Here is a 16,322-nt window from a genome sequence, read left to right as displayed (position 1 = left end):
GAAATATGTTTAATTTTTCTAGATGCGATTCAATTACATGATATCACAGCATATACTCACATTTGTGTTGCTGAAGAACAAAAGACATGGCAACAGAAGTTGTCCCTGAAAATAAATTATTGAGCAGTTTATGGAAAGAAGTAACTTACTACAAAATACTGCAACAGATTCTTGTGAATTACTCACATCTTTCAGACAAGCTGCCTGGATATGATATTTTACTAAAAAGTTCTGCAATTTGAAAAGATTATTCCATAACAAGTAGTATCAATATAGCAGACTGATTTCATAAACATAGGATGTACTACAAAATACATTATTCCTTTTCCTTAACAGTATTCAAGTTTTTACACGATAAACTTAATTTTAAATGCAAGTATTTTTTAATATCGAAAAGGAGATGCCTGAAAAATTGTTTTTCTTAAAATACAAGTTTCACACATTCCTCTAACTTCAATTTAATTGAAAAATGCTTCTAAAGAAAAAAGTGATACTGAAGACAACACGTGATTGGAGTTTAAAATATTGTTAATTTTGTATTAGCACAAATAAGCACAGGATATATTTTTGAAAGGCGGTTTTTGAGGGATCTTTTTATATAGAAAAAAAAAGGTACCAAGAACAAAAATACTACCATGCAAACAAAGGGCAAGTTCTACTTACAAGAAGATCCTCAGAAGTATTTTTAAAAAGTTATTTCAGTGAGCTATTTCTGTACATATTCTGAAACACGTGTTTCAACAGTACATTTTAAACTTGAAAGAATTATTGTAACATCCAATAGCTTACTATGTTATGACTGAAATACACTGAACATGTGGTAAATATTGTCTGTTTCAAACAGGTAAATGTCAAAGCTGAAAACACATGAAAGAATGAAAGTGACAATCCAGGTAAGAGGACATTCAAAGAAAGGAGAGCAAAAGTTAAGACAGGGTCTTAGCCTTTTTCTTACCTAATATAATATTAATTTATCTCACTCTTAGCTGAATAATTAGAAAGAACATTTTACTAAACTCAGTTTTCCTTAAGAACTCTGATAAAAAGCACCTTTCCAGTACCAGAGACTGAGATTTCTTCCAAGGATTTCCACACATCATTACTAACAAAGAATCGCTGAATTTCATTTTAAAGGTTAGAAATTACAGTGGTAACTCAGATGCAATGTTTTATGACACTTCTTTAAAAAAAAAAAAATCTTATTTGTACCACTTCCTGAGTGAACAGGAAGTGAACAAAATTCAAAGACTTAGAAGTCTGTCAGTGTGTCAGTGTAGCATCTTCATTTTTAAGACGTTAAATAATAATATAATGAACAATGTCTGCTTTTTGAGCAGTCACATTAATAAAAAGATAAAGATGACAACTCTTTTACTGGAATTTGGTATTGAGTAATGCAGGTGGAATGGAAGGTTTGCTGAGTCACATAGTAGCACCTTGGCACAAATATTTTCACCAGAAATTGAAGTGTAAACTGGAGTGGGACTCCCTGAGGGAGGAACACACATGCTTTTTCTACTTTTTGCTATACTACTAACACCAGTAATATTTCAAAATCCTAACTGTGGTGTAATTACTCAGTGCACATAAACATTGAATATGTCACCAAGGAAGCAGGTTGCTTTCAGGCTCTAGAGCTAGAGCTATGTATGCTGTGTGGTTGCAGTACTAATTAGGGAATACACAATCTCATTCCCATGTAGCTAGCTCACCCCTGCAGTGAAGTTGTGGGATTATCTAGCAGGTGGATGCTGTGGGGTTCTTCATCTTTGCCAAAGGCTCCAGGTAAACATCCTCAATGGTAACTCACTATACTCCTTCAAATCCTTCCTTAAAAATTTATTTTTCCTGACATCTCATCAAAATATTTGCCTAGCTCACTGACATAGTGCAAGTGTTTACCACACTAACATTTCTCTTTCGTCTTTTATAGTAATACCCATATATATTAACTATCTGTGTCCACCACCTGTGCCAACAACTGCCTATTTTTTGTTTTGTACTGATGCAGCTCCAAATCTAATGGCACCCTAGTCCGCTATTGGGACTCAGTCATACATTCATACGAAGAATCACGTTAATGACAGCTCCAGCAGACTCAGCGGGCAACATTCACACCCCTGCAACGCAGACGCAGCCTAAATGGTCTAAGAGGAATACAGCCTAAAAACCTGTCTTCCTTTCAGTTAAAAACAGTATCAGTCTGACAGTCAAACAATATTTGTTTTCTACATATGCATTATAAGTTAATGTTTCCACAAGGGACAAAATTTAAGAAGTATATAGACAGTTCCTTCATGAACCTTTTCAAGTGTTCATGTATGTTCGGGGGGCAGGGGAAGAAGAAACAAATTGAACATTTTCTGTTCTGCATCAACTTTCACATTTTTATTCCTTGCTTCACTGACAGCCTGAAACCGCCTCTGGTAATCGTTAAAGAGCTCTGCAACATGCTTCAGTATTGAAACAACGCAACTTCAGTCACCCTGACATTTTACAAAACTACAATCCTTACTTCGAAAGATTTGGCATACTTTGCAAATGGTTGGCGTATTACAGGAAAGCACTAAAGAAACAGGTATATATCTGTTTATTGTAACAATTAAAAAAGGCAAGAATGTGCTGCTGTAATACTTTCCCAGTGAAGAAACAGGAAATACAGTGCTAAAGCACTGTCCTTAAACTGGGTCCAGCAAGATACGTTGAAAGCTACTTACGAAACATTATGAGTGAACGAATCAACAATCCTGATAGCAGAGAGGGGGATTACAGCGGTTTGCAAATGGAGAAAACACAAAAACAACAAAATCTGACTTTATAGCAGCAATGTTCTCCTCATGACACGAGCTTTCAGATTTTGATTTCAGGACAATAAGCAGTGAAGAAGCTGGCCAGGAGGTCATTTCACTTTATGCCACCATCTCTCTTACCAACGCTTTTAAGCCAGCATTCTGCTAGTTTGGCAAGAATTTGGGAAAACTGAAGACCCACAGATTTTTGTTTGTACAATTTCTAATTTGGAAAAAAAAAAAACCCAACAAACAAAACCAAACCCAACCATAAAAACCCAACTAGCCCCCAAGGTGATGTTAAGTGATATTTGTATGTGAGTTGGCTTTGTTTTTAAGCACACTTAATTGGCTTATGTTTTCTAAGGTTCTGTCACAAGTACACCACATACTCTGTTACAACAAATTAACACAAAAATATTTTCAAAGGCATCTTTTGGACGAAAATGTTTAAAAGTATTTTATAAAAATAACATAAATTACTTTTTTTTTTTAAAAATGAACAGCTATAAAATCCACGAACCAAACAACATATAACACTGACACAAGCTGAAATATATTACACTCAAGGCCGGTTAATCACCACAGTGGTATGAGGCTTCAAGTAAATTACTAGGCACTTTTTGCCCAAACAGTAGTCACTCACTCAGTGGAAAAGTCCAACTGACACAAACACCTGAAACATAATTGCTAAAGCTTTCTAATATTCTAAATTCCTCAAAAAAAAAGTGCAGATAAAAAGGCAAGGACAAAAAGGCCAGGTATTATGCCACACAGGGCACCCGCTGCTGGACGCTTTCCTTGCATCACTGTGCTCAGCTCAGTTGGAGTTCCAAAAATGGCATTAACAATTCAGCCCTCTCCATCTGACATGGGCATCTCTACTAAGGCTTTACATGTCGGAGCAGCGAGAAGCAATGGCAGCTCCAGACACATGACAAAAGAGATAAAAATTAAGGCTGCAGTGTTAAACGTGAACAGGTACAGAGCAGCAGAAGAGACATGAACTTCGCTCTAATCTGAAAGCGCACTCCATTACTTGCAGAATAGCAGGCAGTAACACGTTGTGCTCCATACCGGCCAATTTGTCATTGTGTGAATGACCCCAACACCACAATCCAATATCCTCAAGATCCCTAATACCTAGAAGCTAAATCTTCGAGCAAACAGAAGAATGTACTGTCATGTGGGAATTTAAGTGCCACTAACATGAAAAACTGCTATTAAAATACCTAACATAATGAATAGGAGGACAATAAAGGGCAACTAAAGCAAGAAATTACATGTGTCAAAGTACTTAAAAAAGCATTACTGATATCTGATATACTTACATTAAGTATATTAATATACCTAAATGCATTAATATACTTCATATAAGATTGTATTAAAAGTTAAAAATTTTAGAAAGCATCAGTTCGTGGCATGATTTTAAAGCAGTTTGCTTTTTGGGCAGAAAAGCATAGCACTGAGTAGTCCTTAAGAAATCACGTCATCTCAATTAGGTGCAAAGTTCTCCAGCTGGAAGACCAGGTCTACGGCAGCATCAACATCTGGTACAATATGATCTGGTTCTACTAAACCGGGCTCAAATCTAAAATCTCTGTGGCCGTGGAATACCGTTTCAGTGATGCTCTCCCTGGTATCCAAGGGTACCTCCGTGTGAGGGTTGTAAACCCCGGTACAAACCAGAACAGACCTACAGCGGGCAGCAGCTGCGGACGCTAATTCATTCTCCCAACTGTTGTCTATTTCGTCATCCTGAGAGAGAGCGGCAGATCCACTGCCACCAGCAACTTTGGCCTGAATCCGTGATTTTGAACCTTTTCTGGAGTTCTCTTCAAGGTAGCGGTTGTAAAGGTTAGCACCATAGACATCAGTCATGAGATTATCTCTGGAAACAGAAGAAGAAAGTTTAGTCAGCAGTGCAGTTTTAGTTGTCAAATTTCGATTGTATGAAAGACGTTTTTATGGTTTCGATGTAACAGTTTATTTTATCCTTTACATAACTTTCTGTGGAAGTATGGAGATAGGAAGAAATCCATTCCCATAGCTATTTAATCACACCATTTTCATTAAGCATGACCTACGAGTAACTCTGCACATTGAAATTGCAGACCAGGGCAGGGGGAGGGGAAAATCAAGGATAGGTATTAGCAGTCCATGAATGAGCTGATTGTATTCCCAAACATCTTGGAGATTCTGAAACAGTCTTTAATACAATACAGCTTTATCTTTTTCTATGAAAAGGATTCTATGATGTGACAGCATGCACAGTAGCATATGACCGAGCTTAACGACCTCACAAATAAATTCTAGCTCTGCATTCCCTAATAACTATCATTCACTCAAAGCTTGTTGGTGTTTTATACCAGTAAAGCTAACAAAACAAACCACCCATGCAAATTCTTTTTGTTAGATTTACACAGCCTACTACAAAAATTAAACAAAAATAGTAATAAAAAATCGTGAGAAATCTTAGTCGCGTATAAACCACTTTTTGTGCTTCTACAGAAATTACACATAGAAACAGCAAAGTATTATTAATTTTTGAAGATTAGAAACAGCAAGGCTCAAAAACATTACAAGTACATTGCAACACCAAGAACATTAGGTGGTCCTAATGGTGTGAGAAACAAAGCAGTAAGAGTCGTGTATTTTTCATTGCTGATATTTATGTCGCGAGTGATTTCCTGATGAACTCATTAGGCTTATGGTATCTTACCCGACAGCATAAAGAGTCTGAATGGGTTGCTTCCATTGCCTTTCTGCTGCCTGAGCCCTGATGAGGTATTCTGCGTACTGGTAGGTCAGTTTACTGGGTTTGCCCATTAAGGCCTCATATTTCAGCTCTTTGCCAGTGATCTTCTTGTAAATGTTTTCCAAACAAACCATGAATGTTCCATGCCCAAACCTACACAGATATAAAGATAAATCAAATTATATTAGGTACACATAAAAAAGCAAGGCTTTTTTGTTTCATGATCTTTTAGTAATAAATCACATCCTGTAACTATAAAATTTCCCTCCATTTGTATGCACATTTCCACAGATGTTTTACTGAAAATCAAGTACTGATTAGCTGAACAATAAAGACCACAACAAAAACGTGTTATTGGCAGAGCGCTACAGACTTACCTATTTTTAAAATGTTGCAATGGTTTGTGTTAGTGTTACTTGCATTTAAGTAGATACCCTACTTACAAAAGTGATGCTTCTTGAAATAATGCCTAGCCCGTGATGTACTCTCTGCAGTGATCTAACAGAACCAGCCAAATTCACAAAGAGGAGGAATGGAAAATGAAAGTTAGAATCAGACAGAAGGAAAATTAATATCTCTTTAAACACAAGAGTATACCAAAGCCCACTTGTAATATGGAAACAAAAACACTTCATGGGTTTCTCTAAAAAACGGGATGCAAAGGAGGATCAAGGAACAAACTCTAATTTTACAGCATGCTTTTGATAACTCAGTTATTTTGATCAAGGTAGAAACAGTGATGATGGGTCAACCACCATGCCAGTAAATCAGCAATTTCAAAGATGTAATCTCAAGATGAAAAAAGCAGTTTTACTTCATTACTGGGTTTGATATTAGGGATGAACTAATATGTATCACTTGAGAAATACGTAATTATCAAAACCACAAAAGAATAAAAGGTTCTATATACAATAAATAACACATCGTTCTTAAAAAGATCTGCTAAGTAACTTCTAATGCACATAGATTAGTATAGCTGCTCAAACCAGGTATCTACAGCCCAAAAAAACCAACACCAAAACACCAATATAATGAGCATCAGAATGCAGGAGAAATATACGAGGTGCACTAATAGAGAAATTAAATCTCTTGTGGCCTTGAAATCAAAATAGTCTTTTAAGGAAAAAAGCTACAAAGGAGGAGGCAGCTGTAGCACTTTTAAATGTGGTACAGAATTAGCTTTTCTGAATTCTGGGTGAAGCCTTCGTTCCCTTTCTCCACCCTGTTTGTTGCTTTATATTATGAATTACCATTAAATAAGCATAAAATTTTTTCCAGTAATTATTAGCAACAGCTTAAAACAACTTAGTTGTGCCGTTGTATTCCAGTAGTGAAGGTAACAGCCTTGATAGATGTAAACTTGTCATACTGTCAAACTCAAATGAAAAAAAAAAAATGAACTTTATACTGGATCTTTCCCAAAGGACACAACTGAAACTGAGGATCTTGTTCACTGTAGATATAATGGTTGCCTTACACTTGCCTGAAACTATCACACATAGGTATTTTGCCAACGTACTAATTAGAAACGGTCTTTGCATCCAAGTAAGGGTATCTGCCAAGGTCTTCAGCCCAAGATCAAGGCAGCAATCGGGTCACAACAACAACAATTTCTATTTCGGTGTATGTTCAAATTTTAGACTGGGGGAGGAGAGAGGAAACAAAACTATCAAAGAACTACCTTCTATTAAAAACAAAATCCAACAAAACCCCTGTCAGAGATCATGCCACCTTGCAATGTGTGTTCTACCTGTTTTTTCTCATGTTCCTTAAAGCGCTCACTATGTTGCCCTCAGCTCAAAAACGTTTTCTGCTGTCACCTAGCAGGGTCAATTCCTTACCCTACTAGCTGTAGGGTGGAAAAAGAGAAATACCAAAGAAAGACCTAATGAAATTAAACAATGGCCTTGACAATTTTTTCATTTTTGTCTTTCAAATGAGACTCTGAGGCCCTCAGACAAGAACCTGTCTTTCCTCACTCTTCTGGGAACGGGAAACAAAAAGGTTTAGGGCTTAAAGCAGTTTTTATCTTGAGTAACCGACTTCCTGAATGCAATAATGTAGACAGTAATAAGGCAGCCCTTGCTGAAAGTGCATTGCTTTAGAGACCTCGTATTCAAAGCCGAGACCTACTGTGAAACTATCGCAGGCATTTTGTATAAAAGTATTGACTCTGCATTTTACTGAAGAAATGAGGAAACCCAAAATATATCACGATGGACTTACCTTGGGGACTGTGCTTCAGCCACCCACATCAGATCCATGTTACATGCAAGTACGGGAATGTGAGGGTCGTTTTCATGGCAGTAGGGATTTCCAGGGTAGCCGCTTGTCAGCAGAACATCTATGATCAGCTGGAGGTTGGTCTCCCATCTGACTGGCTCCCCAAACAAAACAACAGCTACGGGAACAGGAATTACAGACAGAGTTATGGAATTAGTTAACAGGGCACCAAATCTCTGATGCTAAAACTTGGTCTAAAGAAACTGAACAAGTAATTTGATTTAACCATGAACTAATGTAATAGTCACATTAACTTAGGGTTTTTAATAAATTCCATACCCATTTATTCACAGAATATCTCAAAATATCCCACTGCAAAATCTACAGGTTTAAGAATTTTTTTTATTTTTTTATTGGCTAAGTTTCTCCATAGCACCATAAAACGTTCTAAAAAACCCCATAAAGTTCTAAATTGTATTTCTATGTCTTTCATACCTTTGTGAATTCCATATTTACATACAGTATTTAAATAATCCATCAAAGATGTTATTTTGTTAATCTTAAAAAAAAAAATTGAATGCTGTTTATAGACATTTTTCTGGTCTCCAGCCATAATCTGACTCAGATTTTTTTAAATCCAAAAGTCCAGTTTCTACTTTCCTGCAGTTCAGAAGAGACGAGGGTGAATACGGTCTGCTGAAACAAGATGCTTCTACTACAACTCTGAAGCGACCATCCTGCCCACCGTATGAACAAGACTGACTGTTGGTGAACATATCAGTTCATTCCTCATTTTTGACAGGAAGGCAACAATAGCCTGTTAAGGGCAGATGAAGAGGAAAGCAAACCTCCCGTCTTCTGAAACTTCAAAAACACATGGCTGAAAACCGCACGCGTTAAAAAAATAGCTTTATCACTCATGATACATTCCAAATTAATGATAGATGTCATTAACACGGAAATTTTAGAATCGCCTCAGCCAACTTTTGAAGTGCGCAGCAATCTAGAAGGAAATTCTAATTATAAAGAAAAGTACAATAAATATATTTCACCTATTAAAGGATAGTTGCAAGTTAAGTAAAGATAACTGACCCTCAATCTTGGGAAGCTCCACAGCAGAGGGGTACTGCAATAAGAAAAAAGTAAACGTTTTCTACAAGATTAAACTTTTACTACTATTTTTAACAGAATTATTTCAAGTATTGCTCCCACAGTTACCTTGTGCAACACTGACAGGAAACACACTCTCTATTTTGGTATATACCTGACGTCAGTTTACTTAGAAACTCATTTCAATTGTGAAGTGAATCTCATGGCAAAGGGACAGCAAATTAGTGCGTTCTACACTCGCTACCCTCCTACATTTATTTAACTTCCTCTGGCAAGCTATAAAGTTTCAGTTGTTTAATTTACTGGTGTATGAAAGTATGGATGTTTATTTTTTCCACAGGAGTAAGAGGCCTCTAGTATTAACAAGACATTTGAAAAACAGGTTTTGAAATGTATTTCAAACACTCTGCGAAAGAAAAATACATTGTCTAACACGTAATATATTTGCTAGACAAATAAGAGTTTGTACTTCATGATTTACTCCCTATGGTGGCAAGTACATTAACAGTTTCTTGAACTCCTGCATCCGCATGGTTGAGAAGCAAAGCAAAAGATGACACAACTGAGTCAGGGATTCTGTGAACCACAAAGAATTTCTTGACAAATCCACTCTACGTACTGACCCTGAATATGTACAATACACGCATGTATTTACTGTGTATGTATTCACTTATTTTTGAAATTCTGCACAATTCAGTTGAAACCACACTGTATGTACTGTTAGTATATTTAAATAATAGTATCAACAAGCGAGGGGGTCCTTTGGAGAAAAAATAATTCTCTACAAAGCATTAATTTACAATACAAGCAACCTCAAAGCCTAGAAACAACACCAAGACAACCCTATACTGAAGGAAAAAGCTTATTTTATCTTCCACATATCTGAGGAAGCTAATACACCTTCCAAGACAGATTTTGAATTACGTATCTGTACCAAATTATGAGGTTTCCCACAACAGTAAGTTACACAATCAAAGATGAGGGTAAAGGATTACTACTGATAGCAAAAAGTCTATCGTTGTTCTTGAAAATGCTGTAATAAAACAAATAAAGAAGTGGAAAAGCAAAGTCACAATACAATGTAAGAACAACAGCACTAGACACGTAGTTTAAATATTGACCCCTATTACAGAATGTCATCTAATGAGCAAACAAAGAATTTTAAAAGAAAAAATACTCACTCACCAGAACATTGGGTCTCCTGTCATGGTCAACTACATCTAGCAAAGGGTGTTTCTCCCGCAATGTTTCAATGGTAATAGGCTGACAGAAACCAAGGCTGGGAAGATACCAGTTAAGGATACAGAACTGCTTATATTACAAGATTTTAAAAATCGGTAATTCCATGTTAACAATTTTAACATAAGCAGTTTATCTGGTAAAGCAAATTTAGGAATCAAAGCAACATATCAAAGACTGACTTTTTCTTCTGTGAGATAAAAAGATGATCATCCCATTATTTATAAATGGGAGACCCATGTGTCCGAAATCTTAACCAGAAATTATACATAAATCTTGCTCAAAATATGAGACGAAAAGCAAGAGCCACTCCAGACCTCCAATACTGCAAGATCATCTTTACATAAGCACAAAAAGGCGTTTATCTGGCAGCAAGACAACATCTTGTGTAATTATTACAGGAAAGAAATATGAGCCAGTTGAGGAAATAATACTGTCTCCACAGACTGTGCTTTCCTTAGGCCGTTACGGCTGCAAAGGTATTGCCAGATAAACACTGTAACGCTCCATCTCTGCGAAACGGTGGACTGACCCATCAGGTTTAATTACTCGCTACGAGTAGTTAAGATAAATAGCAAAACACATCGGAAAAGGAAAGGACCAAAAGGGAAAGAAACAACCTCCTGATTTGCACAGTACTTCTCTTAAATCCTGATTTAAACTTAGTTAACAATAGGTAATCAAAGTACAACTGCTCATTTGTGTAAAAAGCGGTTGTGATGCTACTCTCAATACTAAGGTGACGTCTTACAACGCAAATGAAAATAAGAACTACTTAAATATATCAGTTATGCAAACTAAGCCACCTGATTTTGTATTGGAATTAACATCACAGCCATTCGTAAAGTTATTTTAAAATAAAAGACTATCCCGTATGAAAATGCTATCTAACATAAATACACTTCTTATATTTCGTATTCAGTCTTGCAGTATACTTTTCTTAGCCATACCTAACAAATTTTGACAGTTAACTGGAACGTTCCTTCAATAACTTTTTCCTCATCTTTGTATTTGAAATAAAGCTTATACTTAAAAGTCGCACATACATTTTTTACAACTTATTATTTACACGAACTTTGGTTAAAATCCCAATAAAGGAGGAAGTGCAGAAGGGAGTTACTGGAAGCATGAGCGAAGATTATGCAAAGGTTAAGGTCATTAAATTACAGTTTGAAGCTTTGACACCATCATTACATCAACATCATTTAAGTTCTTTTTGGCAGTTAGTGTAGAAGCGGCTACTGAGCTAAAAGTCAGCTGTGATAAATAATAGATAGAATGCCACGCTCTCATCCTCGAGAGATGTGCTCCCCTTTGTGCTACAGTGCCATTTACATACAAATAAAACAATACAAAAAAAAAAATCTTTCTCTTTTTTTCCTTCCCCATTAAAAACAGATCGAATGAAGTGAAGCAAATATCAACACACCAACCATTTTCAAAACATAAATTTGGCATCATAGTAAGAACTACCATTGCCTATTACTGGATGTATAGTGTTGAAATATTAGTCGTCCTTTGATCCACAGGATCCCCTGAACTTGATTAAGGAAAATACAGTTTGCAGTTAAGCAGCAGTTTGGCTTGTTTGTTTGTTTGTTTTAAAGATACTCTTGAGCAATATCCAGAAGCGGTCCTTGTCCAGATACAAGCACACATTTTTCATGGTAACGTTTGAACATCCGCAGAGGACTGTGTGACATCATCACCTGATCTTGTGAAATCTGTTTGGGATTTAAAAACAAAAGGAGTCTGTTGGTTTTCAGATAAGTTATTCAGATGTAGATTTTAATTAACAGGTGTGACAAATTCTATGAATTACACAACATATCATTTTCTCAAACCCTACCATATCATTTTCTCTTGAGTTTCACAGACCACGTAGTGATAATATGCCAGAAAATAATACATTCCTGACAAAGCATCATACATACCCCTTTCAGCTGCCAGAATTATTCTATTGAACATGAACACAAGGTTTTCTCTCCTAGTTCTACAGAATTGCCAAATTCATTTAGAAAACGAACAGGGAAGAAGAATCATAAGTACCCCAGTTCTAACTGTGGTATCTGCGCTAGACTGCAGTATTGATTTAATTGTATGGGAAGACCTTCACTTTTTAGTTTACGTATCCCATTGCTTCAATAGTTATAAAAACAGTAAAATTACTATCCTGGAAGGATGCTATTATGAATTGCTACCTATCACCTTTACAGATCTTAAAAATAAAAAAATAAAAAAAATATATTGAGATCTTATTTTACCCATGACACGCAGGATTTTATTGATACAGATATGCTCACATCTGCTGGCCCTTACTGAAACAAAAGGCACTGCAGAACGAACTTTATGGCTTTATCTTAGCAATGCTCAAACACAGGGTCCAACAGTGGAGAAGTCCTACTGCCTGCAGCGCCCACAAATCACGGGGAGTAAGGTTTTATATAAAATAGAAGCAGGAAGGTCCCATCTTGCACGTTATTACAGAGGACACTCAGCTCGCTAGAGCAGTTTCATATTATTGGCACACGCTTTCGTTATTCAGAAGGAGAAGGCAAGATTTATTCCCACAATAAGAACGTTGCAAAGACCATTACCATTGTTCCATTACCATTGGAAAAATCAGTACTTTTACCAATGGCAATACCATTAGCTTTAGACAGCATTTTTTATCATACCTCCAGCAAGGCATTTCAGAGAGCTTAAGGGCAAAAGAAAACTGATTTAACTGAGCAGCATTTAATGGAAGTTAATACATTTGACACACTCACCGTAAGTAAAAAGCTAAATAACTAAGATTTAAGCTACTCACTGGAACTCCCAGCAGATGAGACAACTGATCAGCTTTTTTCTGACGAAGGCAATCTCCTGCATTGGTGACGAATACTACAGGCACCAAAAATTGTCCCTGAGAATTCACTAGCTTTTGAAAGGCTGTTTTTGCAGCAGGAATCGGAGTCTTTCCTCGTACCAGTACCCCATCGATGTCAAAAAGAAAACCAAAGGATGGCAGCGTGTTGAGCTGTAAGAAGGAATTGAAAAGAAAGAGTACATCAGTTATGCCCTTACTTAGGCCCATTTGATAAGGCTAACAATAGCTAACGCCTGGTGAAGAGAGATGCCTCCGTAGAGAAGGAATGGATCTTTAACTTTGTGCATTTTCATGTGCCTTATAGACATATTCATACACTGCAATACCTACTGTGACAAAAGAGCACCGCGGCTCCCATTTCCTTATGCATACACCTTGCTTTCCACCTTTGTGTTCCTTGTTCCACCTTGCTTTTTGAGTAGTTCCACAACATTTCAGAAGACTGGGACAAATTGAGTTAAATTGATAAAAAGGGGTACAAAATACATGCTGCTGCGCCAGCAAATTGTGCTTTTGATTGATTTATCCCCACCTTATTTCACAGGTAATTTCAATGCACAGAATACTAACAAAAAAGACTACTAACAAAATAAACAAAAGTCTCTTTTTCAGCAGCAGGTAGGTCTTGAATGCAAATGTTGTGCTTGGCTCGGTTTTAGATACTAAAACTGTCCCTACTGTCACTTACACTTTTCTGCTCCACAACCAGCGTTGACTACAGCTGGGTGTCTGTTGTGCTCCTTAAACATCGCTTCAGCTGATTCTTAAGTTTTATATACGGCAAACTAATGCCCATGGTTAAAGGTAGCACCTCCTTAAACAAAGATGCTGTTTGAGTTACTAAAATTTATCTCACTGCCTGCCTTTGAAGAAGTGAACTGGCTGTCAGGAGCCCAGAAAGGGAGCGCGGGGGTAAGAGGGGGTAAGAGAGATGAGGAGGGTGATCAGCCAAAGGCGTGGAGACAGAGAGAGGACCGTTGAGCAACGAAACCGTTACTAAATAAGGCTGGAAAAAGACGGACCAAAAAGGGTCTATAATCTAAACACCAGTTCTCTCCTACGCCTCAAATGGAATCAAGGGCTCTTGGGATTTATGATCCCCTCTTTCAGTTCATCAGGAGGGGGAGATGAAGCGCCAGGACTGACCATGATGGGGAAAACAGGCGCGGAGACGGATGCGGGACAGGCTTTGCTGTTCCAGCTGTCTGAGGGCAAACCAGCCCACTGCTCTCCCCGGGCAGGGAGAAGGGCGTTTTGCCTACTTAAGCAGCACTTTGTTCCTCATCAATTATTCACCTGCTGCATTTTGCCCGCAGCTGGGCACAGCACAAAGACAGATGCTGCCCCTGCCATCGGGAAGGTGAGGGAGCTACAGACACTCCTCGACACACCGGCTCTCGCCGCTGCCAAAACCGGGCACACAAATGACATTGGGAAAGCCAGGAGTCTGAGCACATTCCCCGATAGAGCCCAGTTTAATCAAGCCAACACTTCAAATGTATTGCAATATTGCTGACTTTAATTAGGCAGTTGTGTTTTGTGCAGTTTTAAACGCAAGTACCCCCTCGAAGCGCTCTGCCTTCTCCCCTCGACAGCCGTCAGCCCTCTCTTTGACAACAGAAACCCTGCAGCCGCTGTCTCCAAGTTGTCTGCAACAGCTTCATCGGAAACAACCCCACTGCTCCCCAAATGAGCTTGCAGGCTGGCTGATAAGCGTATGCTAATTATCTCAGGCTTCGGGGACTGGTATGGGAGATTACTGGAACTACGCTGTAATAGTTTCATAGTAAACACAGCTTTAAAAAAAAAAAGTATTTTGTTAAGCATACAGAGAAAAAAAAGAAGTGAGAAAGGAATTCTCACTTTACACATTCTGTATATCCAACAAGGAAAATAACGAAATTAACAGCTATTTTTTCCCTTTTGACGACAAGGGCACCCTCCCTTGGCGACAAGCTATCCGCAGGGCGGCAACAACAAAGGGGGGGGCCGGAGCCCCGCGCCACGGCCGCGACAGTCGCGACAGTCGCCGGTTCCTCCTTTGAGACAACACGCCGCAAAAGCCGCCGCCCCCCCCGGGGATGGGGGTGCTCCGGGGCCCTGCGGGGAACCCTGGCATCGGCCCCCGGGCGAGGCGGAACGGGGGCGATCCCCGGCAGCAGGACCCGCCGACCCGGGCTCGCCCGCCGCCGCCCATGGCCCGTTCCGGTTCCGCCCCGGCACCCGCCCGCCCTGAGGGACCCGCCCGCTCCCGGGACGCATCCGCCGGCTGCGCCCCCCCCCCGCCCCGGGTACCTCGCTGCTGCCGCCGCCCGCCGCAGGCGTGGCGCGGAGCCCGCTGAGCGCCTGTGTCCGGGGCGGGCGCCCCGCGGGGCCGGGCCTGAGGAGAGCGCGGAGCAGCGGCAGCGCCCGCCGCATCTCGGCCGGGGCCGGGCTGAGGGGGCTGAGGCGGCTGACGGGAGGTGTGGGGGGGGGGGGGGCGGCGCCCGGCACCGCCCGCGCCCCGTTTGGCGGGACAGCGCGCCCCGCCCTGCCCTGTGAGCTCATCGGGCGACGTCAGAGCGACGGGCCGTGACGGCACGGACGTCAGCCGCGAGCCGTGTGGCGGGAGAGGGCCCGGGGCGGGCGGCCAGCCCCGCCACCGCCTCGGCAGCGACGGGGAAGGGGCAGCGCGACGCGTCTGCCAGGGAAGTAAATCTCCCCTGCACAGGCATTGCCCTGCAACTGCCCCGAAAGTGAGAAAACGAGCGCAAACAGCGACAGTTAACGGACGCTCCGCAAAGCCGTCTCTGCCTGTGTCGCCCCTCTGCGACTGCGGGGGAGGTAAATCCGCTCATTGCCAGCAAAGCCCTCGCCAGGCTCCAGCGAGGAGCCGATCCCCCGTGGCTGCGCCACGCTCAGCCCAACACGGATGAAGGCAGGCGGGTTCCGGCCTGCGCCGCGGACCTGGCTGGTGCTAAATGGACCAGGGTGAAGAGGGGAGATTTAGATTAGATATTAGGAAGAAATTTTCCACTCTGAGGGTGGCGAGTCCCTGGCCCAGGTTGCCCAGAGAAGCTGTGGCTGCCCCATCCCTGGAGGGGTTCAAGGCCAGGTTGGACGGGGCTTGGAGCAACCTGGGCTGGTGGGAGGTGTCCCTGCCCAGGGCAGGGGGTGGCACTGGATGGGCTTTAAGGTCTCTTCTAACCTCAAGCATTCTATGATTCTAGAATGCATTTCTAAACCACAAAAAAAGCCAAAATTGGTGCAGCGAAAAGAATGATTAGGGAGGTTATGCCCCCAAAGCTCAGGCGCAGCACAGAACCCTGCAGCAGACAGAACAAGCGGCACG

The 16,322-nt window shown here is 40.3% G+C and overlaps 1 protein-coding gene across 1 annotated transcript; it reads right to left on the bottom strand.

Annotated features, from left to right (window-relative positions):
* Positions 1 to 2,359: 2,359 nt before the first annotated feature.
* Positions 2,360 to 15,443, bottom strand: LOC128915506 (haloacid dehalogenase-like hydrolase domain-containing 5). The gene is made up of 8 exons (XM_054215884.1): positions 15,287 to 15,443; positions 12,932 to 13,141; positions 11,731 to 11,843; positions 10,066 to 10,159; positions 8,863 to 8,896; positions 7,774 to 7,948; positions 5,512 to 5,700; positions 2,360 to 4,680 (listed from the first exon to the last, which is right to left on the bottom strand). Exons 1-8 carry the CDS (start codon positions 15,407 to 15,409, stop codon positions 4,284 to 4,286), a joined length of 1,335 nt encoding a protein of 444 aa, XP_054071859.1. The 5' UTR covers positions 15,410 to 15,443; the 3' UTR covers positions 2,360 to 4,283.
* Positions 15,444 to 16,322: the final 879 nt, after the last annotated feature.

This window comes from Rissa tridactyla, chromosome 10 (assembly GCF_028500815.1).
Source record: "Rissa tridactyla isolate bRisTri1 chromosome 10, bRisTri1.patW.cur.20221130, whole genome shotgun sequence".
Lineage (NCBI taxonomy): Eukaryota > Metazoa > Chordata > Aves > Charadriiformes > Laridae > Rissa > Rissa tridactyla.
The sequence above is the reverse complement of the archived record's forward strand: the minus strand, read 5'-3'. Positions and strand labels throughout refer to the sequence as shown.

Excerpts from the sequence above, each read along its gene's own strand:
- LOC128915506 (XM_054215884.1), bottom strand. The coding sequence starts at position 15,409 with ATGCGGCGGGCGCTGCCGCTGCTCCGCGCTCTCCTCAGGCCCGGCCCC. Across the intron at positions 7,949-8,862 it reads GGAGCTTCCCAAGATTGAGG|CTGTTGTTTTGTTTGGGGAG; the intron begins GTCAGTTATCTT and ends CTGTTCCCGTAG. Across the intron at positions 4,681-5,511 it reads CAGACTCTTTATGCTGTCGG|AGATAATCTCATGACTGATG; the intron begins GTAAGATACCAT and ends TTCTGTTTCCAG.